At 43.6% G+C, this 26264-nt stretch overlaps 1 protein-coding gene across 5 annotated transcripts in view; it reads right to left on the reverse strand.

Annotated features, from left to right (window-relative positions):
* The window catches only part of DDX43 (DEAD-box helicase 43), a 576458-nt gene that overhangs the window by 523032 nt on the left and 27162 nt on the right, over positions 1-26264 (reverse strand). For all 5 annotated transcript variants that reach the window (XM_069235691.1, XM_069235689.1, XM_069235688.1 and 2 more), the window contains exon 2: positions 22013-22068. In XM_069235691.1, coding sequence (XP_069091792.1) covers positions 22013-22068 — 56 coding nt within the window. The remainder of the gene's footprint in view (positions 1-22012; positions 22069-26264) is intronic.

Here is a 26264-nt window from a genome sequence, read left to right on the forward strand (position 1 = left end):
AGAGACCGATTGAGAGATGATGCTTTTGAGACCACCACTTGAGAGTTTTGATCATTATTGGAGTAATTTGTATCTGGTCTTCGAAAGTTCCTGATACTTGAAGCCATTGACGGTTTAGCTGCTCCTGCAAGGGGCGCATCTTTAGCCGACACAGAGGGATCAGAGGTATGCATGAAGACATCATGCCTAATAGTGATTTGAAGAGACGGACTGTAACCTTTCGTCTTTTGTGTATGAAACTCCCTAGGGTTAGTAACCTTTGTTGTCTCTCTAACGTGGGACATGCAATGCCGGATTCCGTGTTCAGTTTTGCTCCCAGAAAAGTAATACTGCGGCCTGGTAGAGGGTTGGACTTCTCCCAGTTGATCGTGAATCCGAGATTGGTCAGCAAGGAAACGCACTTTCTTGTTGACTTGTGTGCTCCTGTGTAAGACTTTGCCTTTATTAACCAGTCGTCTAAGTATGGAAAGACCTGGTGCTTTCTTCTCCTGAGAAAGGCTGCCACTGGTGCTAGGCATTTGGTAAATATTCTTGGGGCTGATTTGAGCCCGAAGGGAAGGAAGCGATATTGATAATGGCTCCCGGCTACGGTAAATCTCAGATACTTTCTGTGGGCAGGGTGGATTGGTATGTGGAAGTATGCGTCCTTGAGGTCTAGCGATGACATAAAATCTCTTTGATTGAGACGCAGAAGGACGTCTTGCAGGCTGATCATTCGAAACGATTGCTTCTTTCGGTATACATTTAGTTGCCTTAAATCGAGGATCGGTCTCCAATCCTTCCACTTTTTTCGAATTATGAAGAACCTGGAATAAAATCCTGTTCCTCGTTGATCCCGCAGCACCTTCACTATAGCTCCCTTGAGAAGGAGCTTGTAGACCTCTTCTTTGAGTTGTTGAGGGTATCTTGAAGGAGTCCTGCGGGGAGGGTTGGAGGGAGGTTTCTGGACAAATTCTAAAGTATGGCCCTGTTCCACTAATTGTAGGACCCACTTGTCTGACGTAATGGTCTGCCATTGACTGAGAAATAAGGAAATTCTTCCGCCCAGGGTGACAGGAGGAAGACTGGGCGTAGCCGGCGCCTCGAAAACATCAGGGTCTACGAGCTGAATCCTTAGCAGGGCGGGTTGAGCGTCCACAGCCTGCCGGTCTATTATAGGCTGGTTGAGGCGGTTGTCTTTGGGAATAGTATGGCCGAAATTGTTGTGAAGATGATGGATAGGAGTATCTCTGTTGTTGATATCCCCCTCTGTAAGAGGGCTGGCCGCGGCCCCTAGGACGAAAGGACGATTTCCGATATTGCAGGGTCCCTAGTGACCTTGCAGTGTCCGTTTTAATTGACTGTAGGGCTTCGTCCACATGTTTCCCAAATAACGCTTGGCCATCAAAGGGTAAGTCTAGGATCTTATTCTGGACTTCTGGACGAAATGAGGTGGCTTTGAGCCAGCCTTGTCTTCTTAATACAGCAGCACCTGCAAGCTGTCTGAAAGCAGTGGTCGCTATATCCATTGCACAGTCTATAAGCTCTGCAGACGTGCGTTGACCCTCTTGCACAGTCTTATTTGCCTCTGATTTTACGTCTTCCGGCAGTTGATTAATGAAAGGTGCAATATCCGCCCAAAGCTGTCTGTCGTATCGAGACAAAATAGCCAAGGAGTTGGCAGCTCTAAGCACTAGGCTGGCCATAGAAGAGAATCTTTTTCCTATGTTATCTAACCTTCTACCCTCCTTATCTGGGGGCGCGGAAATCGGAGCAGAAGGATTCTTTGATCTTCTTTGAGCCGCTTGAGCTACTACCGAATCTGGAGGAGGATGGCCTGTCAAGCATGATGGGGCATCATCAGGAGCTTTGTATTTTTTATCCAGACGTGGTAAAACTGCGGTGACTGTTGCTGGATTAGTCACGACTTTAAGGCCTTCTTCCCACAAGTAGTTCACCATCGGGATGGAACGCACAGACTTCTGGAAGGGCTCTTTAAAATCATAAAGGAAACAATCTGTTTGCTTCGTAGGTAGCGGTAATGCAAAGCGCTTGGCTGCCCTCTCTAGAAGATTATGAAAACCTCCAATGTCTTCAGGTAGGGACTCCACCTTCGAATGAGAAGGAGAAGATGGAGCAGGAATAATATACTCGTCCCACTCGGAGTGAGTATCTGTGAGTTCTCCTTCTTCTTGATCTCCTTCTGAAATGTCAGTGTCTTGGGGAATTGTCATGTCTGGGGTGGCCACATCCGTAAGATGCAAAGACGTTGGTCTTTGATGTGGAGTAGAAGGACCAGAAATGGGCGATGGATGAGGCTGCTCTCCTTGTGGAGGAAACCTTCTGTTATAATCCACCAACATGGCTCTAAGGACAGTAAGCAGGTCGGAAGGGATATACGTTCCCTGTTGATACTGCTGATGCTCCAAGGAAGCCTGGGGATCATAAGCTTCCTCATATTCCTCCTCTTCCTGATATTTTACATTTAATTCAGAGGGGCTGTGGGCTGTAACAAAAGGCCCATCTTCATCTGAATCTTCATCTCCCTCCAAAAGATGTACTGGTACCAGGGAGGATACCTTACTAGGTGAAGTGTGGGTTGGAGTTAATTTTTCTGTTCTCTTTTGATATTTTTCCCTCGTCGACGGTGTCGTCGACGATCTCGTCGACGACGTGTAAACTGACTTTGTCGTAGACAGTGCCGTCGACGCTGGACGCACTGTTATTTTAATAGCCGCAAGCTTCGCCGACGAGTCTACCGTCGACGAAGTCATCGTCGACGGTAAAGCGGACACTGACATCAGCGCCGTCGATGATGACTAAGTGTAGACGGTCGTCGACGCTGAAGTCGTCGTTGTAGATCTCGTCGACGGTGGTGTACTCGTCGACGATGTCGCCCACGGAGCCGTGGATGATGGAACACTTAAAGTAGCTGGAGTCGTCGGCAATGCGCCCACCGACGGTGCCGTCGACGGGGAGTCCGTCGACGAGGCCTTTTTTCCAGTCACAGAAGATGGCTTTTTGAAAGGCACAGATGGTGGAACAGATGAGGATTTCCTGTGCCTCTCAGAACTGGAAGAATGTCTTTTCCCCTCCTTACTTGAGAGTTTAGTTGGGGAAGAAGATGGGCTGCGACACTTATAAGACCCAGAGGCAGTCTTTTTGAGGGCTTTCCTTGAGGTTTGTGATGGAGATCTAGAGCGTGATCTTGCCCTTTTAGTTGATCTCTTTGATGTTGATGATTCCTCACTCTCAGAATCAGAAACTGGATCCTTCCTATGTTTCCGTTTCTGCAGCCATATTAATAATCTGCCTTCTCTATCCTTTAAGGTCTTAGAAGAAAAAGTACGGCAAATCTTACAATCCTTGGCTGAATGATCTGGATAGAGGCAGTAAATGCAATCTTGATGAGGATCTTCAGAATGAAGTCTTTTCTTCCCACAAGTCTTGCAGTCACTAAAGAGACTTTTCTTTTCCTTGTCAGACATAGTTGAAACATAGCTGACAAATCAAATAAATGAGTTTCTCTGAGAGAAAAAGAGCTGAATAAAGGTGTGAAAACAGAGCAGAGCTCTGAGGAGACTCCCTAGCACGACGTGCGGTAGAAAATCTGAGGTGCTAGAGCTTCTCTCAGGAGGTTCTGAAGGGTGCTGTCGCCTGATTGGTGGAGGATCAAGTGTGGTCCTTTTTCACAAAATGACTCTGATAGACTATCAAATTGAAGAGGCCTAGGGCCTTTTTCTCGTCAATATGTTTAACATTACTTATGAAAATTATACCGGGACTCCCATCTCGACGACGGGGAATGATTCAAGCATGTGAATCTTTGAAAGTTCCAATACTGGAGTAAGGGACACTTCCCTCATAAGGAGGAAAGGTAGGAATCGGGAAAGGCAGAATAAGGATGGTTCGAAGAATAAAACCAAAAAAGTCTCTAAGACAGAGTGGCAAAGTGTCTAGGCAATAGCAAAGGCACGTAGTAGCTATGGCAAAGGAATGGCATTTATTGGCCGATTTCTCCTGGTGTCAAAAGATTATATTAAACTTGTTGTACAGTCCCCTAATTTCCAATTGGGCAAGTTCTGGTGCACCATTATCTCCATCCAATCGTTTACTTGTCGCCTCATTAAGATTGTCACCTCATAACAGTTCTCACGTAGTTTATTGGCTTCTGCGATTGACGTCTCCAACGGGTAGAATGTCAGTTACAATTTCATGTTCTTGCGGTCCTCTCACAGTCCCAGTCAGTAGTTCCATTGTGTATACAAGTTCAGGCGACCCTGTACCTGTTGCGCTCTACAAGAATGTCTCCTTGTGCAAGTCGGGTTCTCATGAGAAAATTTACTACGGTTACTCACATCTTCTAGCTTCTGGAAAAGTACAACTACATGTCCTTCAGCAAGTCAGCACATTGCACGTTAGAAAAACACATTTAATATGAAACTGGACAGCTAGGCCTGACTCATGCTAACTAAGGCCTAGTGATTAATTAACAAAACCTTAACATATAACTCATAATACTAATACAAAATCATACATTAGTATATTAATATCTCATTATTAGTCAGTTTCATTTATCATCGTATAGGCTGGTGGCCACTCCCCGTGGGCACATTTCAAACACACGTTTAGTAAAAGCACATTATAATAATTTCTATGCGGCATCATTATGTATTAATTCGTAAACATTTTATGTTAATTTTGATTATAAAACTACACTCCAACACCTGTAAGTGCCCCAACAAGCTTTCTCAAGTCATTTGCAACGAGCGTCTCGCGCAGACCTCGTGCTTCCACCAAACGCAGTGCCACTGCCTCAGCTCTGCCCCACTTGAGTGTTGCAGCGCACAAGTGTCCCAGCCCAAGGCAGCACAGCAGTCCCCAGTGCATGACAATCAGCATATGAGCCATCAACACTGTCAGATCTATGAAGCGATGAGCCACGTTCCCTTTCTTCCTGAGCATGAACAGTCCCATGGCATGGTGCCATGGTGCCAAGGTCAGTCCTGCCTTTTATGTCAACTAATGTGTTCATTAACCATCTTTGATGTGCTAAGTAATTTTATATGCAAAGCATGCAAAGAGAATAGTGAATGTCTCTTTTAAAATGCCCTGGGAGACCTAGTAGCTTCGCCAATGCTGGTACTGCTTTCATTCACTTTATCTCTGTGTCACTGTGGAGAGGTTACTTACATGCAGATCATCCACTTAAATGTTTCTACTTTGGTGGCTTCTTCAGTCACTGACCACTATTTACTTTTGATGCCATCTTTGATATCAAGTGCAATGGTGGTCACTACACTTGTCTATAGGATGTTGTGTGCTATGCCAACACAATCTTTGTGCCCATTTACCGCACTGACAAACGTCACCAGAATGAGAGACAAATCAGGTATCTCTCTGTGTTGCAGGTTGCACAGCACCTCCAATATTCTACTGCATTCAGTGGTCATTATAAAGACTAATTTCAGTCCATAGTTACTTTCTCTCTCTAGGGGTTGCTCACTCCCACAAAGTAAATGGGTCTGGTCCCAGTTTGGTGTCTCCCTTTCTCCTCTTTCTGATCATATACATGTTGCCTCCATTAATACCATTCTTCTAAAGTCACCATCATAACTGGCATGATCTCATCCAAGAGGTGAATGTTTTTGCAGTGGTATGAAAAACAGTGTTGACCAAGTCTCCATGCAAATGGATCCCAATATTAAAATGTATCTACCTCGTCTAATACATTTAGTCACAGCACTGAGCTTTTATCTATATTGACTCATCTTGAGTCAGAAGCGAAGAAAGCAAACTGTAGATAGTTGTCAAAAATCGAAAATAAAAAATAGCTTCATGTCTCAGGTCCACAAAGATATTTGTCTTATGCCCAATGAACTCACAGTCCATGACATTTATCTGCCATTATACGTCTTAAACAATATGATCAGCACTGTATAAAAGGCTTGATCTTTTTCACCAGAACCACAGCATCCTTGCTACTTTATCTTCTAGTGAGATTTCTACCACTAGGAACTATACTAGTCAACCTCAACATCACTACGAAGTTCCACATATGAAGCATTTTGTTTTAGACTCAAAAACATAACTTACACCGTCCCCTCCCACTTTCCTTCGTAATTTTTGTAAGTGGTTACTTCAGTGTTTATGGTATGTGTCGCTTTTTGGTACTTTCCCTATTTCTGGCACTGAATTTTGCAATTTTGATTTGCCTTTCTCCACCTCGGTCACTTTTCCTACTGTGTTGACAAGGTATTGTATCAAACAGGTTACACAAATTTGGATTTCAAAATATACTCTACAGGATTGGTGTCTAGTTTCGATACAAGAGGGTTTGACCTACACCAAAAATGTTAACAACTACCAATGATGTGAATGAGATCCATTTAGAGAACTTGCATTCAAGTGGTCTTAACTGGATAGTCTGAAAATGTGGCATAAACATACTACACCTGGGCATATCTATAAAACAACTGGTCAAGCTTCTCAGGTGAACATGCAATTTAAATCAGAAGCAGGATTGGGTGTGCCATCTGATTCAGATACTACTGGATCGCAATTTCAATTGTCATGCTTCTTTGAACAGCTTAATTCCCCATCACCAGCACGTCTAGTTTTGCCTGACACAAGTTGGTTGCAACTCTGTGGCTCACCCATCATGCTCTCCAGATGAAGTGTGAAGGCCTTTCTGCCGTAATGAACAATGTCACCAGGTGCACAATTAGCTAACAAAGTTCAGTTAAGAGAGGTATCTCATTGTCCATACTTTGAAGGGATTTATCCCTTTAACACTATCTGCATCACCATTGGTATTTTAGTGACAATTACTTCAGTGACAGCACAGGGCATTACTGCAACCCTCAGCTGCTTCCCCAGTCCTCGAGTCCGCAGATGGAAAGTGTTCTGGCAGGACCAGCATATCCTATTTCTTTGCACCACCCACGTGCAAAGACAATGAGCGGTCTCATTCTCTGTGGGTTTTTCACATGGGCCAAGGGAACAGGAACCTAGTTTTACCATAATGTAGACTATAGAATTTCTGAGTTGGTATTGACACTGCTAACCTTCACATGGTATGTGTCCAAGGCCTGGGTATTAAAATTGTAACAGCAAAAGGGAGTGTCAGTCAAATCCCACCTGGCCCAGGTAGGCTCCTCCAGAATTCTATTTAGGTTGGCAAACTTTCAGGCTATTGTAGATGTGTGCACGCCAATAAGTGGCCTTTGTCCACTGCTGGATCTATTGACACAGGTCCAGCCTCTAAGAGCCAAGAGGAGGGTTCTCTCGCTCGATCACAGCAACTTCTATTTTGGAATTCCTGATCAAATATTGTCTTTTCTCCAGTTTGACCACCTGTCCCCTACACCAAAACCACGTCTACAGCCTCCTCTACTTGCAGCTCTAAGAGGACTAATTCCCGAAGGTTAGAAGAGCTTCAGTTATGCTTGAAAGATTGTGCACCCTACAGAGCATGCTTATACCTTTTTCCAAACAATACATGGTTATCCATCTAGACTACTACTTGTGACAATTCACGATGCCCAGGGGGCGGCAGGCATGCTGAATCTCTTACAAAAGGAAGGAACATATACATTTTTATATAAAGTCTGAATAACAGAGGGAACGTTTTTGGGGCAGGGGCGAAACACTTCCTTTGAAAAAAAAATCTCAAGGCAGAAACACACACCAAAATGCATGCCTTTGCTACACTCGAAACAATCATATTGGATTTAGAACCTTTCCAACTATAAACTCCCAAACCTACAATCCAAACACCAAAAATAGAGGAAAACATTTGCGGCAGAACTGATACCAGTGAAGAGGTAAGACCCTCTATGTCATGTAGGGAGGTCATGGGGACGCCCAGCTGGGCACAGTCTGTGTGGGGATGGGGAAGGCAGGAAGGAAAATTAACTAAAAGGACATTTCAGGGCAGGACAATCTAGGGACTGCATGGGTGGAGACAGGCTCCCCCATGAGTAGACGAATAATGAAGGACTTTGCCAATAAAGAAACACAACACTGTACTTGGTCTGATGTGATTTACTTACTGTGACTGCAGACAGGACATCTGATGATGAAGTTACACGGATGACCACCTAACGACAAAGCAACGCTGCAACTGAGTTAATGTACTGAGTCCGAAAGACACATCACGTGTGAGTAATCTAAAGCCAATAAGCTCATAAGGCAAGCAGAGACCGCATTCGGTACTGGGCACAAATAACTGGACTGCTACAATAGTGATAAAGAAGCAATGCTGGTGGTATCAGATCCATTTTCACCTTAGCAGGAATACAGGGTGCAAACATAGGAGGTACTGGATAAAATCTCCATTCTATGCCCAGCCTAGAGTGAAACTGAAAATGCAGGCTTGCGGGCAGAAATCACTATAGTAGGGCGAGGTCACATAGAAAAGGAGATCTCGTAAGAAATGTCTGCTGGGCAGCCATATTTGCAAGCATGCTCGCACTGGAAACCATTAGGAAGCCATCAGGAAGCCATCTTAGAGCCAAGCAAACATAATAGCCTAAGGAACCTCCATGTCAGGATCGGGCAGGCTCATTAGGTATTGAGCACCCATTCAACAAACAGACAAGCCATAAAAAGGGCTTCCCTCAACACAATAAGGACTGCAAAGATACATTTAATATGCCTACACAGCAGTAACTGAAACAAGTTAATAGAAGTGTAGTGAAGTCAAAATGAAGGGCACCTAGAAGGCAACAGAGGCATACAAACAACATAATATAACTAAAGAAATTACACCAACTGGATGAGATGTTGTTCCATAAGCAAACACATAAGAGGCTGTAAAGTATTAATGATCCTATAGCTAAAGAGAACTGTCTCAGAAAGTAAAGTGATATATTTAAGACAGCAAGCAGCAAACCGAGCAAAATACAAATTTTAAATCAAAGAGAGCAAGGATCATCACAAAAAAGAGGAAAACAGAACTGCATAAGGTGCAGCCAGCCCCATGTAAACTCATTAACCAAATAAGCTGTATGTCTGCACAAGAAGAGCATTACAAGGTAACAAGCTACAATTCACATTCAACAGCTCTCAACACATGCAAGAACAGTGTCCAAGAAAAATAAACTGCTGCTGAGAGACAGGGTGATTTACCAGTCACAAGCTTGAATCCAACAAACTGAACACCTTTGGAGTGAATGATAGTGGCAAACTACTGTCTGTAGTAGTAAACAGGCATAAAAGCAATATAAAGTGAAAGATTCTCTCTCGCACACAAACACACACACACACACACACACACACCTTTGAAGCTTTCTAAATCGAAGAAGTTGAGAACGAAATTTGAGAACTCAATGTGCAGCAAGGCTGATTAACCACGTGTCTGAACACCCGCTGGACTCGCTAAGGTGATAAGCATCACCAGGTTGGCAAATCAAACAACTGTAAAGCTGGAATTCACTAGCTACAAGCAAGAGACTCACAAAAACCAGCACAAGAAATCCAAGAAGCAATACAGCACATTAGTGGTCTCAACTTGTGAAAATAAACAAGGTAACAACTTGTAAGTGGCACAAGTAGATGGACGTATAAAGGAAGTACTGCACCAAACAATTCAAATAACATTGTGTCAGCACATTAAATCATCATGCCAAAAAGAGAGACCATCACATAAGTCAACTCCCTGACTTAGAAGTAGAAACAACTCATTTTTGACCAAGTTGGAAGTGGCAGCAGGAGAATCATGAGAGAAACAAAAACAACAGCCTCTGATTGATCTGGTAAGTCACGATGGACAACGCCTAATCAGAACATTCTCAAGAAACATTAAGACGTATAAGAAACTAATTGGGAACATTTTGTGCTCAATTCAACCCTAGCAGAAATGTGGACTAAGGACGCAATATATTCAACTCAGCATGCCAGGAGCCAGGTGAATCACTTGCCACTTTTTTCTACAAGGCTAGAAGACCGGGCACAACACTGTGCAATCATTTCACAACTGAGGACATCATTCATCAGCGGCTCATTGACGGCTGCATGTCAAACATATGACGCTAGCTCCTGAAAATACTACCGTCATTGGAAGGAAATCTGCAACAGGGCAAGATCTGGCAAGCTGGCCAAAGTCAAAGCATCACATCTCAATGCATTAACCAAGATTGAAAACGAAGCAGAGGGGCAGGTAGATACAGAAGGGTCTCAAAAGAATAGAGTTCAATCACTCAAGAGACCTCACCCCAAGACATGACACTCAGCATAGTCATCTGGAACACACACCAACATATTCACCAGAAGAGGAGAGTGATACACAGCCTTGGTCTTCCTTAGACCACACTGATCCATGTACAGAAATACAAAACAGTTGTGCGTCACATAGGTCGCCAAGCCTCAGAGTAATTTGAGGAAGTGTCTATCAGCAACATTTTCCAAGAATGCGACAGAGCCAACAGCGAACTCAGGACAAGAGGGGAGGACACAATCAGATAAAAGATCAGTCAATGCAACCACAACTGGGAACACATATTCTTTTAGGAAGACAACATCAAAGGGAGAATGAGAGGAAACAGTAAATCTACCTGGGGGAGTGGACTCGAAGAAATACCCAGCTCAAAGGGAAAAGGCAAGAAACTCTTCCCAACAACATTAATCCAATGAGGAGGAGGAAAGTGTGTATATTGGAAACAAGCAAGATTGCTTTGTTCCAGAGAGCCAGCCAGAAGAAGAGCATATGCATAGAGCCGGAGGGTGACCGCTAAAAAAAACACCTAAACGCTCAAGGAATATCTCATTACTGACCTTCGACAACAGAATTACCAGTCACACTACAAATAAGAAAACCTTCCCACAAGAAAACATGTTAAGCTAAATCACTCACATAAGTTACCACTAAGATCCATGAGATTGATTTAATCACTAGTAACACCACAGTTAAGAAAACAACCCCACCGAAAACTCCCGAAGTACACAGAAGTCGCCTCAATTATGACAGCAGTACACCATCATCCAATGATTCAGCACAATCACGGTCTATCCAGCCAAACATATTGCATCCCCTAAACATGAGAATCATGCCATCCCCCGCAATGGGGTAGCTCAACAGACTTAACGATTTACGAACTGGCAAGATCAGATGCCGAGAAAGCCCTTGATGTTTTTTCTTCTGGGGTGGGGGTGGGGACAGGAGGTGTCAGGTGTGTGTGATGAGATGTTGTGCAATTGCTCTTCAAGAAGGGGATAGATGTAATGTCAGAAACTTATCACACCCACAATCGCCTCACTTGTCTTTACACAAACCACTCTATGGATCACACTTGCAGTAGGCTGTAGAAGGCATGCTTGGACCTCAACGGCTTCTTCAGCACCCAGGCGGAACATGCCCTCCATTACGAACAGGGTGAAAAAGGCAGCCGACCTGCTGCTCAACTCCACCTGCAGGAGGCAGTCTCCTTAGGCTCAGCCATCAGGGACCTCACATCGCCTCCTCACACACCCAGAGGATTGTAGACACCTTTGTGGACTTTTATAGTCACCTCTACACCTCAGAGACTGCGACGACAAACCTCAGATTCACCGCTTCATGTATGTGGTTACTCTTTCCTAGCTGAAAGGAGATGGCGAGGCCTTGCTCTCAGGTCCTGTCACCAACGAGATTACACAGGCCATCTCTACTGCTCCCTATACTGAGGCACCTGGGAGGATGGCCTCTCCATGGAATTTTATAAATGATCGGCTGGGGACAGGGCAGAGTCCCTCACGGTGGCTTACGCCGAAGCAGGGGAGCTGGGCAGCCTGGGAGCAACTTCCAACAAGGTCCTTATACCCGTGCTTCACAAGGCAGGCAAGGGCCCCCTTTTCTTGTGACAGCTATCGGCCTATCTCACTCCTGAACGAGGGCATTAAGATTATAGTGAATGTCCTGGCAGTCTGGCTCAAGAAGGTCAGTCCCACCCTGGCCCACCCCACCCAGTTGGGCTAGGTCCTTGGTCCATCCTCCTGCATTCACTTGCAAACCCTAGCTCACGCCCTCCGGCTGGTGAAAGACCTACTGGGGGAGGCACTGGCCCTCATCTTGGGCGCCGAGAATGCATTCAACCTCAGGGAGTGGGGCTACCTCTTAACGGTGCTGCCCCAGTTTGATCTTGGGGACAATTTCATTTCCAAGGTCCAGCTACTGTACAGTGAACCCTCAATGCAGGTGAACTTTGTATTTTTTTCCGTATTCAGATTAGATGCAGAACCATAAGGGCTGCACCCTCTACCCACTTCTCTACCTCCTCACCTTAGAGCCACAGGCCGCAGTCATGTGCCACACTCAGGGGAGATAGTGGGTGTTCCAAAAACGGATGCCCCCTCGTCAGTAGTTCTTTATGCAGATGACATTTTGCTTACGCTTACAGATCTCACCCCTTCTCTTCTGGCCCTCTCCGCTGTTTTGGACAATTTCACACAGATGGTGGGTTACAGGTCATCTGGGGGGGAAGAGCAACTTCCTCCCCCTATGGTCCTCTATGACAGCGGCTTCAATCTGGGTTTACCAATTCGGCCGGGCACCATCCCGCCAAAGGTACTTGGGGATACTCTTGGACAGGGGGTTGGAACACATGACGAAGGATCATTTCAAGCCCCTGATGGAACGGACGAAAGTGATCTTTGCCAAATGAATGAATCTCAATCTTTTCCTTTCTGAGGGTGCATACTGGTGGTCAAGATGGTCACACTCCCTAGATTCAAATATGTGCTGGGAATGTTGCCCTTCCAGATCCTAGGCACCCTCCTTCCCTCTGTTGATTGTCTCAAGAGCTTCATATGAGGCAATGCACGACTGCAATAGATCCTTTCCAAATTGATCACTCATAGAAAGTATAGTCGGTTGGGTCTCTGCTCAGTGGAACACTATGCCATAGTGCTTCATCTGGCATAGCTCACCCATATGCAGTGGGTGTGCTTGAGACCCTCTTGTGGGTTCTGATGGAACATAGTCTGTTGGCATGCGGGCTACTCCCCACTTTATGTATATGCCGCTCTCTGGGTGTGCTCTGCCAACACCATGGTCTGGGCAATAGTGGTCGCCTCGAGGGGGAAGTTTGCCCTTTTTCCAGTTGACCATTGTCTGTACACTGAGGCCCCTCTGTGGTAGAACGCTGGAATCCGAATAGTGGGTTCTACGCCAAAAGGGAGGGTGGTGGGCATAGAAACAACCTCCCAACTGATGATCGATGGTTCTCTTTGACCTTTCTGCCCCTCCAGGAGGAATTCCACCTGCTCGTGCATCAGTACTGGTGGTATCTGCAGCTCAGTCATTGCCACTGCCCGCCTATTTTAGAGTGTGGGACAGCTATCACGGTGTAATGTCAGGCCATACCAACCTGCTGCTTCGCCACAAGTATTCCCTACCCCCAATCGACCAAACTGCGAGCACTGTGGAAGGCACTTCTCCAGATGGATTATGACGAGGAGGGCTGAGACAAGATCCGAGAGGGTCACAATGGGGGTGTACAGGAGGCCAGGATGAAGTTCTGCATCTTTAAATAGATGAACGACTGATACTGGACATCTAATCTGGAACATGCTGGCCTTCTCCACCTTTCACGCTGCTGGTGCTGCGCCCACCCCGGCCGCAACGTTCCACACATCCAGTTTGATTGTACTAGCCACCAGAGGCTCTGGGTGGAGGTCCAGGTGATGTTGTGCTGTACTATTCCTCTTCTGCCCAATCTCCCATCACACTGTGGTTTTACACATCCTAGCCTCTGTACCACCGGTTTCTGATCACAGCTTTGACATTCATTAAGCTGCGTCCTCCTGCACTGGCGCTTCCCACATTAGGAATGGCCGACAAATGTTGGAAGTTCTGTCCTACGAATGGTTCATACATTCACAGAATGATAAACTGGATATCCGTCTCACGGTGTGGGCCCCGTTCCTCAAGGATGTGCCGTAATGGGACAGGGATTAGGTGCCTGAGAGGGCCTGATGCTTGGGTGTCCAGGGTGACCGCTGTCCATCATTCCCACTGCTGGTGTTTCTGCAGCTGCCACCGGGTGGAGGGGCACGGGAGCCCCCAGTCTTCTCTGCACCCCCACCCTACAATCTGCCTCCCCTTTCCATTCTCCTTGGCTGTCGCCCCCTTCACCTCTGGTCTCTCTTTTGTTGATTCCTCTGACTGGGAACACTATGCCCTGAAGCAGACTGTGCCACCGCACCACAAGGGTTTTCAAACCACTGTGGTGACTTCTCCTGCCTACGTTGCTGTATTCTGTTACTTGAAAGATCATTTGTTCTGTATTATTTCTGTTGAAAATCTAAAATAAAGACTACTAAGGGAAAGGGCGATGTCATGTAGGGAGGTCACCAAGACCACTGGGATGCCAACTGGACGCCACTTCCTGTGTGGGGATGGGAAAAGCAGGAAGGAACTAAAGGACATTCCAGGGCAGAACAACCAAGGCACAACATGGGTGGAGACATGATCCCCCCACGAGCAGACGGACAAGTAATAGTGAGGGACTTGTCAAATAACTTATTCTGGTGTGATTCACTTACTGTGACTGTAGACACAACACTTCTCACTCCAAAGGCCTTCGTCCAGCCAAAATGTTGGAAGACATCAGTTAACCTCTCACTCAACATCTAACCACCACAATTTACTCCTCCATAATACTGGCACAGGCCCTGTTGATTAGAAAACCTGTTACGTCACACCTCTCCTTGAAAAATAAATAACAGATTAGGTTTATCGCAATGACTTCACCCCTGGGTTCAGTCTTCTTTTTCTAGGTAAAGTTCTTGAGACCGGTACTGCGAAGCAGCTCAGACGCTTCAAAGAAAAATAAAAAACCTTAATGATGAATTTCAATCAAGTTTTAAATCGGGATGCAGCATAAAACTGCAACGCTTCAAACAGATGACACTGCAAATTCTTGACAAAGTGGAGTCATACTTCAGAATACACTCATGATCAAAATCACTCAGATCCTCTGTTTCTCTATGTTTGAGACCCCAGGCTTCTGAAAGGCAAAAATACTAAATCAAACATTTGCAAGGAGTGACTCCACTTTCACAGTACAATGACTACCCAAAACCTCAAAAATTCTGGCCTCCCATCAATCCTTCCATTCCAAAACTCTAAGCCTATTTGGTTGGATCTACAGTATTACCCCACTGTCGTCTTCAAACAGTTGTACATTTTTCAAGGTCTGCTTATGCAGCCTAGGTTTTTTCTTTATATTCTGGAACCTACAGTCATTTTTATACTATTAAAGTGTTGCCTACAAGAATTTAGAGAAATAATCTTAAGTGTGTAAGCATGAGCCAAGAAAACTTTAGAGCTGTATATATGTGCATGCAAAACACTCTCTCTCCATCCTCCTACTCCCTATTGTCATCCTCACTCTTGGTTACTTGTATGGAGGATATTGTGAGCATAAGGCAGTGACTCACAAGAATCTCAAGTTGCAACAAAAAGGGTAGTTCCAGTTCTGGAATTTGTATTGCACTCTTGTAGTTTCAATTCAGTTTGTATCTTTATAAATGCAGACCTAAAATATCAGAAAGGAAAGCTATAATTAGAACTGGTTGAGCTGCTCTTTAATTAAGGGATAACTTGAGAGCTCTGAAACGGATGGTTTTCGTCTTCCCAATCTCAGAGCTCTCACAGCTTGCAACTGAAACGTGGTTTATCATAGAACTTAGAGTTAAATATATTACAAGAGGATAGGTTCCTCGTGCACTGGGATGCGACTGAACAATTCCACAAGAATATCAACACCAGCGGGGGTGCAATGAGCACTTCTACCTTTTCTATGAGAGCAGTGTGTGGCAGAACAAAAAGTTGTTGCATCAAAACCGTGGGATTCTAATTTGACACAGACTATGTATAGAGACCCAAGAGTGGAAAAGCTCAGTGTGTCTTGCAAGCACAGTGGTTCTGTGTCTAGCTCAATACTGTATCTGTGCGCTACCAATCTGAAAAGGCATGCATCAGCTGCCAGTGAAAAACATTAGATAACTTCTAACACCATGCCCTAATGGGGAAGGATGCTGGGAGGGTCATCCAATACATAAGCTGCAAGCCTTTTTGCTGACACCCTAATGTCCTCAACAGACAGAAAGACAGAATTAAAACAGTGGTAACTTGGAGGCATGCGACTCCATATGTGGGTCTATCCTTATTCCAAAATTGGGCCCAGGATCTGCAGTCAGCTTAATTACTTGCATGCTGGGACGGAAAGCACATAGTAGTGTAGCCTATCAGCCTTCCCCTATGATGCGGGCAAGCAGTCATCTGGAGTAGCTGGTGAAACAACCAACCCCTGGTGCCCGGTGACATTTCACCAGCTGCACCTTTGATAACTATGTCACCACTCCTCCCTCCAACTGAAAAAAAAAAAAAAAAAAGCTAATGCAGAGGAACCCTATTATTTTAGAAACCCAAACTACCACATATAGAAAGGACAGGCTGGTCGATAACTGCTGGAAAGAGCTAAACCTGAACTGGCAAAAAACAACAGACCCACATCATCTTCTGAGTCAGTGACACATCTATAGAGACAAAGTTACTTTATAAAGTACAGCACAGAAAAAAAAAATATATATATCACAACACAGAGCTTTCCGTAAGGCTTCTCCATAAAAATGTATTAAATGCATTAGAATTATGGATAAACGATGTGTTATAGAAACACTCACGGAAAACAGACATTCACCTGTAATAACAGATGTTCTTAGTCAGCCTAACCTATACCTTAGTGCTTTTGATGATCATATATGATATGAAACAACTTTATACCTGCTGGATATAAGTATGCTTTTATACCTTTATCTAGTCATGGTGGTTTAAACCTGTGCCGATACAGTTTCTGCCTAAAGTGCTGTTACGTTAAAAGGTCTGGTTCAGGCTACAAAAACATATAAAATATCAAAATAAATTAACGTTTAGAGACCCGTAACAAGGCAAACATCTGCAACTTAAATACAAATGAGAGAATTGTTTACTGTTGCCAGCATAAAGCCTTACAATACATATCAAATACAGACTTCAAAAAAACAACAAAAATAACCATTAAAAAAATAACAGTTCACTACACCACACGCACAACAATCAACATAATACAAAGATAAAACCAACCAATAATACCACCAGCACTATATAGGGACCAAGTACAAGCTCCCAGACACATAAAAAGTATACAAACATTTAAGTATAAAAGCCACAACACAGCCCTCCGTTCATCTACCCTATAGTGGCTATTTGCCAGAATGTTGAGATACAATCTCTTAGGCAAAGAGTCATTGCTTCTTCTGTGGTTTGAATACATTTTACCCTTAATAAAGGCCACGCCTGTGTGCCTGAGTGTACTTAGTGGAAAGTAGCATAAAGAGCATAACTGTTCTTCCCAACCCTTGAACAATCGCAAACAATGCTTTGTTTTAATTTCCCTTCAAACTGAACTGGAATAAATAGACGTTAGTTGAAAAGATCCCCAATTTATACCTGAAGTACAACAACCATTCCAAATGTGGATAAATCCAATCCAAATATTTCTCAAAGCCAAAACATTGTTTATACCCAAGATAATCACACAATAAGCTAACAGCTAGTGCCTTTTCGATAACATCTCCTTTGACATTTGACCAGTACTGTTGCTTAACAAGCTTAATAGCACCTTGATCGATACACAATGGATCCCTCCAGTACTGGTCTAAGCACTACAGTTTCATAAACACCTGACATATTGTGGCCAAATAATTCTGCCTTTCCCAAAGTAAAGGGACAGTTCTTGAAAGGATTTTATGGATGCACCAGGATTTCAATGGGCGTGAATCCCATACAATAGGGGTTTTAGCCTGGATTAAGCTGTAATGAGAAATAACACCCAAGTATAGTGGAGCTGGTGGTGTTCCGGGGCCCAAAGCCAGTAGTGACCTGAGGAAGTTTTCTTCAAGTTGAAGTTTCATTACATTCGTAAAACCCCATAGTTGCCACTGCCTTCTGCTGGTAAATTTGCAGGAGAACACTGAAGGATCTGCCCCCTAAAATTGTTTTTTTCTTTGAGGATTGCCTTTGCATTGTGTAAAAGACAAATGAATGTCCGAGCTATCTGTGATCCCATCAGGTAATCACATCTCCAAGGGAGCACCAAGTACCATGTATTTCCTCCTCAACCTAACAGTTCATGTGAGAAGTATTAACTTCGTTTTTGCAGCAAAATTATTAAACCTTTAATTGTGAAATATGCCTGTGACTGAAAACAACGATGTGATGCATCCAGGAATAACCGCTCTTAAGGTATCCTGATCCACAATCAAAATTAAAATCAGTCCACATTTCAAATTGTTGTCGATGTTATGATCCAGAGTGTCTCCAGTGATTCTGCAATATCAGTAGCAGTCCGTTTTGGCTTTGAAGGGAGGTAGTGACTGGGAAATTACAAACCCTGAGAGATCCTGGAGGAGGAGAAAAGACTATTATATTATACCTTGTGTCTCCTTGAATTCTGCTGTTGGAATGATGATGACCCTGTTCTGATTAGCCTGACACATGGGGTTGAAATGTCAACAAAAAATTCAAAATGTGGACTCATATTAATTTTGATTGTGGATCAGGATACTTGAAGAGCGAGTATCCCTGGAAGGATCATACCATCGTTTTCAGTCACATGTTTGTAAATAGCACCAGTGCATTTTTATTAATTTTGTCACTTTGCTCTGCACTGTCCCCACATAAGAGCACCTTTAGAAAAGAATCATTGAATAACTAATTGCTCAACCGAGAAAGAGGATGTACACTCATCCGCAGGACTATAGCGTACCTTAGCAGTGTTTTGGAAATGTAAACTTATGATAGCACTGAACAGGGAAGAGTTTACACCCATCTAACACATGGTTGACCACACCTTCTCCATGTCAAGGTCAAAGACCAGCCTCAGATTAACAAAGATCAGATACTAGGTGGCGCTCTGACCATTCTATACTTGAAAATAATCAAGAACAAGCGGACTGCTTGGTCCACCTTGTAGATTCTTGATCTGAAGCTGGCCTTTGCCGCAGTCAATACTGCATTACTGTCTATCTATCCCTGGAATCTGTTTAATAGAACCTTACCCAGAATTTTCCATGAACCATCCAAAAGAGAAATCTGGCAGTAATTTGATGGAAGTGTTCTGTTTCTTGCGAATAGGTACCAAAATTACCAAATCGCCAGGAGGTCTGTATCCTACCCTCCTCTACTGCTGCATTAAACATATGTGAAAGAATACAGGACCAGATTTTAGGATCCTGGTAATAAAGATCAGGGGGAATTGAGTCCGGGCACAGAGGTTTGTTTGGTTTCATACTTAAGTGTATTGCCCTCTTCAACTCAAAAGCAAGGATTTTTTATAGCAGGATTCCCTCCTAAACTGTCCTCACTTTTAAGGCAATTTGTTGGGTTAGCACTATTCTCCTTAGCATATAATTGCTTGAAATTACATATCTATTACTTAGGGCCTATGTTACAATGCACGCTGGTGGCAAGCCCCTTGAATGCACCAGGGACCAATTTCCAAAATCTTTACCCATCTTTCCAGTCAAATGCTTCTATCAACTCTAACCACCGCTTTTTGTTAGCCTCTAGTTTTTTTTTCTTGGTTATCAAATTTCAGTAATCCTTCCTATGCTGATGGAATATTATTTTGTGTGACACGGAGAGATGCTGTGAAATTAAATTAAAGCGCACTACTCAACCAGAGGATCGCAAGGCAATGAGGGTGTGTGTCCTTCGAGATCAGTTGAAGAGCCAGGTCTTGAGGTCCTTCCTAAACTGAGGCAGCAATGGCAGCTGTCTGAGATGAAGGGTTAAGGTGTTCCAACCTTTTGCTGCCAGGTATGTGAAAGATCTTCCTCCAGCGGAGGACGTCTTTATACGAGGTACGTTGGTGACTGACTGCTGAGACGAACAGAGAGGACCAGGTTATGCAGTGGTTGAGGTAGCTTGGTCCGCTGTAGTGGAGGGCTCTGTAGACATGCACAAGGAGTTTTAAATTGATTCTCTTCTCGACGGTGAGCAAGTGGAGGTTTTTCAGGTTTTTCAGGTGTTCTGTGATGTGCTCTTGGCAGTTAATGTTTTTCTGCAGCTTTGTCAGGTTCTTCTTGGCAGTTCCAGCATAGAGGGTGTTTCCGTAGTCACGTCTGCTTGTAATTATTGTGTGTGCCACGGTTTTTCAGCAGTCGGTTGGTATCCATTTGAAGATCTTTCGTAGGAGTCCAAGGGTGTGGAAGCAGGTGGAGGCAACAGAGTTGACCTGTCTGGTCATGGTGAGCGTGGAGTTGAGGATGACACGTAGGTTACGTGCAAGGTCTGTGGGGGACCCTGCAAAGTGTTGAGGGCCACTGGGAGGCATCCTCTTGATAATGGTTGTGGGATACCATAGCATTCATCTTGATAAGTTACCTCCTTATTTTCCACCTCACTGGAGGTCAAAAGGAAAATACCCACAGATGAACAAAATATTGCATTGCTAAATGTTGTTGGCTGAGACCTCTCACATGCCCCATCCACCCCTTTCCAAATAGCCTGAACTTCTGGGCTCCAACCTGGGGAGATATAAACATTAAGAATATCTAGGCTGCTAATTTCAGAGCCAAGGGGTAGTCAACATAGGTAGTGGCAAAGTGATTCAGCATTGAGGTTACGCGGGTCACAGCTGAACCTAACTGTACATGGGTAATATTGCTAAAGTAGCACTAATGGCCGCAGGGCTGCATAGACCAGTGGCCCCCATGAAATCATTAGTGCGAGCCTTAGTATCCTAGTGTCTGCGAGGGACCCGTGCTTTTGTTTGTTCTTGATGGGCACACACTTTTTGCTTCTCCTTTTTCTTCTCACTGCCATCTGGCATGTCTTCTTGAAGAGTGCCTCTGCAACTTGATTGCAAAAAATAGTATCCCACTACCACATCTATCAATTTGGCAGTAACATGGGGAAACTGATTCATTCGACCTCTCAGAAGACAGAGACGGCTATTAGGCAACAGTGAAGTACTCTCCTCCCTTTGTTCGTCTGCTGGAGTGTGTTCATAAAAAAAACGCAGCTGGATGACTGTTTTATTTGAAGACTACTAACAATCTTTTTTGCCAGCAGGATCCTAGTCTAATTTGTGTAATCACTAGATGGGTGTTTGGGTAGGTAGTCTACTTTGGTTAAAGTTTACTTAGCTGATCAGGTAGAGCACTGTACAATTTCGCCTTACAAATTGAAAGTGCTTACATTTTGTTTGCTAGATACATAAGGTGCTTAGTAATGTTTATTGTTGTTCAACAATTATAGTCCTCTTTCCAGGAAAGTGGCACATCAAGCAAGAAGATCCCTTATACTGCTGGTTGAGTATATTTTTTACACTGCAACAAAGCTGTAAATGTACTGTACTTGTGAAGTTATGCGTTGAATTGTTTATGTAATCACCAAAATAAAAGTATTCATATTAAAAAAGATAGCACTACAATAGAAGTGAAGGAATGCAAATCAGAGAACCCAGAGCAAGAGTTATTCAGCTATGCACCTACAATGTGAGCCAAAAACATTTTGCACAAAAGGTCCACATCATCACTCCTACTATTCAGAATGGAACTGCTTACTAAACGACATGCAGCACAAAGAGGTTTAGCAACTCTTTCTGCCCACGAGGCCCAACTTTGAAACTCTGCCAATGTGGGCTTCCTTTCAGATGAGATTCACCCTACATCTTTCAAGTTTTTCATATAAATTTTTATTAACTCTGCTATGTGTCATGCAGCACTTAGGTGGCCTCTGGGAACATTTGTGTGGTATAATTACGAACCAACCATTATTTTTAATTTTGAAAAGCACAAGTCATGAGCTAGGACTAAGTACGTGCAGTGTGTCAACTACTGCAGGAACTCCTATTTTTTTCCCCAAACCGTTGCTGGAAACATGGTAGGTCACATTCGTGTTAACATTTTAATTACGTATTTAAATTGTTAAAAAGCATGGAATGTGAATTTTAAAATGCGGAATATTCCATTGCTACTTCATTTACCAATTATATTAAGTTACCTTTATTTTGGAACCTGAAGAGTCTTCCAGTTCTCTGATTTTTGCTCCTCCGCGACCTATAGCAAAAAAAGATCCAGTGTATGTTCAATCGAAGCAGTCCAACTCTTTAAGAATACCAATACGTATGCATAAACTGGTTACCAAAATCTATTAAAAATTCACAATTTATACTATACACCGTACGCAGGGAGGTAATTTCCACAGCTTTTCAATAAATTATCATTAGTGGGCATGGATTGTGAAGAATGATCTTATATACAATTATAAGTTTACTTTTTTTATGTGCACACAACAATAAAAGCAAAATCATTAGCAGGTTATAATATGGTACATTTCAATAAAAAAATAAAACTACGAAGAGGAACCCAACTCCGTTTATTCATTACATAATACAAGAAATACAGTATAGCTGTATTAAGGAACGCTATGTCAAAAGTATCTCTATTAATGGGCAGAGCAAAAAAATTTGCAAACTGCTGCTTTTTTTAAAATTAAAACATACAATACACTATCACTCAAGTTCTACTATGCAAGAGGATAATTAAAGCAGTAAAGCAGCCGGAGAGCCATGCGATAAGAATGCCACAGGAAATCAGAAAACCTTAACATAATGATGTAGTTACATAAAGTATTAGGCTATTATGCTTGAACTGTAACGTTAGTGGTCAGGGACAGATGGGAAGGGTGTTTCTGCATGGAATAAACTTATCAAACATGGTTCAAAGCATGTGCACTATGTCTGCAGCACACACAACTAAGGCATTCAGCAACACCAATTTGAAACTAGGATTATTCAATTTCCTACTTTGCACATACTTGATCCGCTTCACATAAAATGAACCAAATCTATGCAAGCAGTTGCCCCAAATGCGATTCCCTTATAGTCACGTTCACACACATGGTGTGGGATTGCCTCATCATCTTGATTAAACAGAACAACTCTCAAGCAAGCAGGAGTTAAGCGCTGGGTCTTTAACCTGTTTGATGTGGATGGCCAACAACCGCCCAGCCTTCCCAATACATACATCTGTTGCCCTCTGGCAGACACTATGGGGGGTTTTAAAGGAACTTCTGGTGCTTGCACTGGAGGTTTCCTTTAATGATCAAGGGTGAGGCCAAAGCGTAAATCACTTCTGCTTCGGCCCCCACCTATCACACCACGAGGGGCGCTGAAGTCACAAACTCCCACCAGAGCAGAGGAACAGCAGGTAAAGAAACTACTCCCACTTATGATGGGGATTTCTCTGCAGACAAAGCCTTCCTAGGTTTGTGAGAAGCATCTTCGGAAAGGGGAGAGTCTCCCCTTTCCAGTGATGCCTTACACAAATCAATTCTTACTTGTGGATCATAGACACACCACAATCCATTAGACACCAGGGATTTGGTGGTCAGAACCCCAGGTACAAGGGCCGACCCCCTCTCTTTCCTGGGAAATATTTTGTTCTGTAAGGGTAAAACGTTTGGAAACTGTTTAAGTGGGGATCGGGCCTTTCTGCATAAGGTCTGACACCAAGGGGAAGGCAAACCTCTCCATGGCCAAAGAAATGAAAATTACCTTGTGTAATGTAACTGGTGGTCAAGTAAAGAGCACCAATACCTTTGAGTTGCATGTGCATACTACAAAGATTTGAAGGGGGAAAAAAAGCAGTCTAATGTATGGGTGTTGGCCCTTGAGACATAGGGGTCCATCCTCCAAGGGCATACATTATTTTTTACATTTGTGTTTTCCCCTGAGAAAACACACAATTCCGAAAAAATGTTATGGGTGTTGACTCAGTCTGACGATTGTTGTTATTGGGGGGGGGGGGGATGGACACTTATTGTCATGCCAAAGCCTAGTTTTTGGCACTGTCGAACTGAGATTTGTTTTTGTTTACTTGTCTGCCACCTAAAATTTTCTCTGATACCTGATAGTACCATAATAAATAATGAGCTATCGCTGGAGTGGGCTCAGCCTTTATACTTTGAAGTATACTGTGGTATTTTTGTAACAAGGTGAAGTGATACTTTGTGGGGGGAGGGGTCTTCTTTTTAGAGACTTTGGAGAAGCTCGATCAATCAATCAAATAAATGTTTTTTGGTTTCTCTTTTAGGTTGGCACACATTTCATTGTTGCACACACCGAGAGACTCATTTAGAAACATATTTCTACCTTCTACTTCTTTTGAAGGAAGGTTTTAGACCAGGAGTACTCGCAAGCATTTACCAACAAGCCAAAACATTTTGTCTGTGACATGAATAAGGGTTGCAATGATGTCAACTGGGCGGCAGTACGGGTTGGGGGGGGAGGGGGAGGCGGTAGTCAGGTGGGTATAGGCGAAGTTAAAAATATACACCTAGTGACTGAATTGCACAATGTGAAACCAGAAAACCTGGTATTAATCCCAACTTCCCCACATAACCAAATTGGCTGATCCTAGCCAATCATTTTATTTCACTCCGCCCTCTTTTATTCATTATTTTCACATATAAGTGAACCTTGAAATACATGACTTCAGGATGTGCGCTGTAAAAAAATTAAAAAAATAAACCCTAATCTGTGTTTGATTTAATAAACAATGTTGTTCATGTATAATAGTAAGCTAGGCCAAAGAGCGCACATAAAATTTCCTCTGAATTCATTATTGGTTGTCAGTGTGGAGAGGGAGGGGAGGAGAATTAAGGTCTCTAAATTCATATGTGAAAACTATCACTATCACTATAAAAAAAAAAAAACTTCTCTTTGCATCGAATATTATGTACTAAAGCTGAACGTTCTGGATGTTTATGAAGGTGTTCTTAAAGTTAAGGGCACCCTAATTACTTATTTTCTTTAACGTCAGTTAACCTTTAAATAATCGCTTGCCCATTTGTTATACCTGTAAGTTCTCAGCATGGTTTCCCCTGTCTTTTTGCTCCTCACCTCCCATTTTTGATCCAGTGCTGAATTTCGTTTTAGCTGGCTTTAGGACTCTGGGCCCTTTACCACTGCTAACCAGTGCTAAAGTGCAAGTGCTCTCTGTGTAAATTGTATTAATGATTGGTTTCTCCATAATTAGCATATCTGACTTACTGGTAAGTCCATAGTACGGGGCACCCGGTGTGCCCAGGTCCTGTAAACCAATTGGTACTAGTGGGCATGCAGCCCTGATTGTGCCAGCCACACGAGTAGCCCTGTAAACAAGTCTCAGGCCTGCCACTGCAGTGCCTGTGTGTGCAGTTCTGAACTGCCATGTCGTCCTGGCAAATGCACCCACTTGCCAGGCCCAAACCTTCCATTTCACTACATGTAAGTCACCCCTACAGTAGGCCCAAGATATACCCCATGGGCAGGGTGCAGTGTATTTAAAAGGTAAGACTTGTGATGGTGTGTTTTACGTGTCCTGATTGTGAAATACTGCCAATCTCAGTACTCACTATTGAACTCTCTACCATAAGGTGACATGGGGATTGTCTTGAAATATATTTTAAGTGTAATTTCCTATTGGGAGCAGACAAAGATTTGACGTTTGGGGTCTCTGAACTCACAATTTAAGAATACATCTTTTGGTGAAGCTGTTTTTTGAATTGTGAGCTTGAAAAAGCCACTTTTAGAAAGTGGCCATTTTCTTGCTTAACCATTCTGTGCCTCTGCCGGTCTGCTGAATAAACGTCTGGGTCAGAATGACATTAGGCTGTTTGCGCATTCACTCTAGACAGTCACACGAAGGGGTCTGAGGTGAGCCCTGCATATCCTGATGGGCCATCACCAGGCTGGTGGGCGTTCCTAAGCTAGAGTGGTGGGAGAAGCGGACACTTGCACCTCGATAGGGCTGTGCCTGTCCTCACATAAAGCAGTCTCCAACCCCCTGGAGTGTGTCTGGGGGCAGGGAAAGGCAGGATCCTTTGCACTACAAAGACTTCTCTTTGAAGTTTATCTACTTCAAAGACAGAAATTGGTATACGTACTGAACCTCTGGCACCACATGTAGAAAAGTGCCCTTGTTGATGGTTACCACCCCACTTTTTTGCCCGATATTGATGCCAACTTTGACTGAGAGTGTGCTGGGATCCTGCTAACAGAGTCCAGGACCAGTGTTCCTTCCCAAAATCTGTACCTTTGTGTGCGCAACTGGCACACCCAGGGCACACAATTAAGTCCCTTGTAAATGGTACCCCTGATACCAAGGGCCCTGTGGCTAGGGAAGATCCCCAAGGGCTGTAGCATGTATTTTGCCTCCCTGGAAGACCCCCTCACCAAGCACATGTACACTGCCTATGCAGCTTGTGTGTG

The sequence above is a fragment of the Pleurodeles waltl genome, chromosome 5 (genome assembly GCF_031143425.1).
Source record: "Pleurodeles waltl isolate 20211129_DDA chromosome 5, aPleWal1.hap1.20221129, whole genome shotgun sequence".
Taxonomy (NCBI): domain Eukaryota; kingdom Metazoa; phylum Chordata; class Amphibia; order Caudata; family Salamandridae; genus Pleurodeles; species Pleurodeles waltl.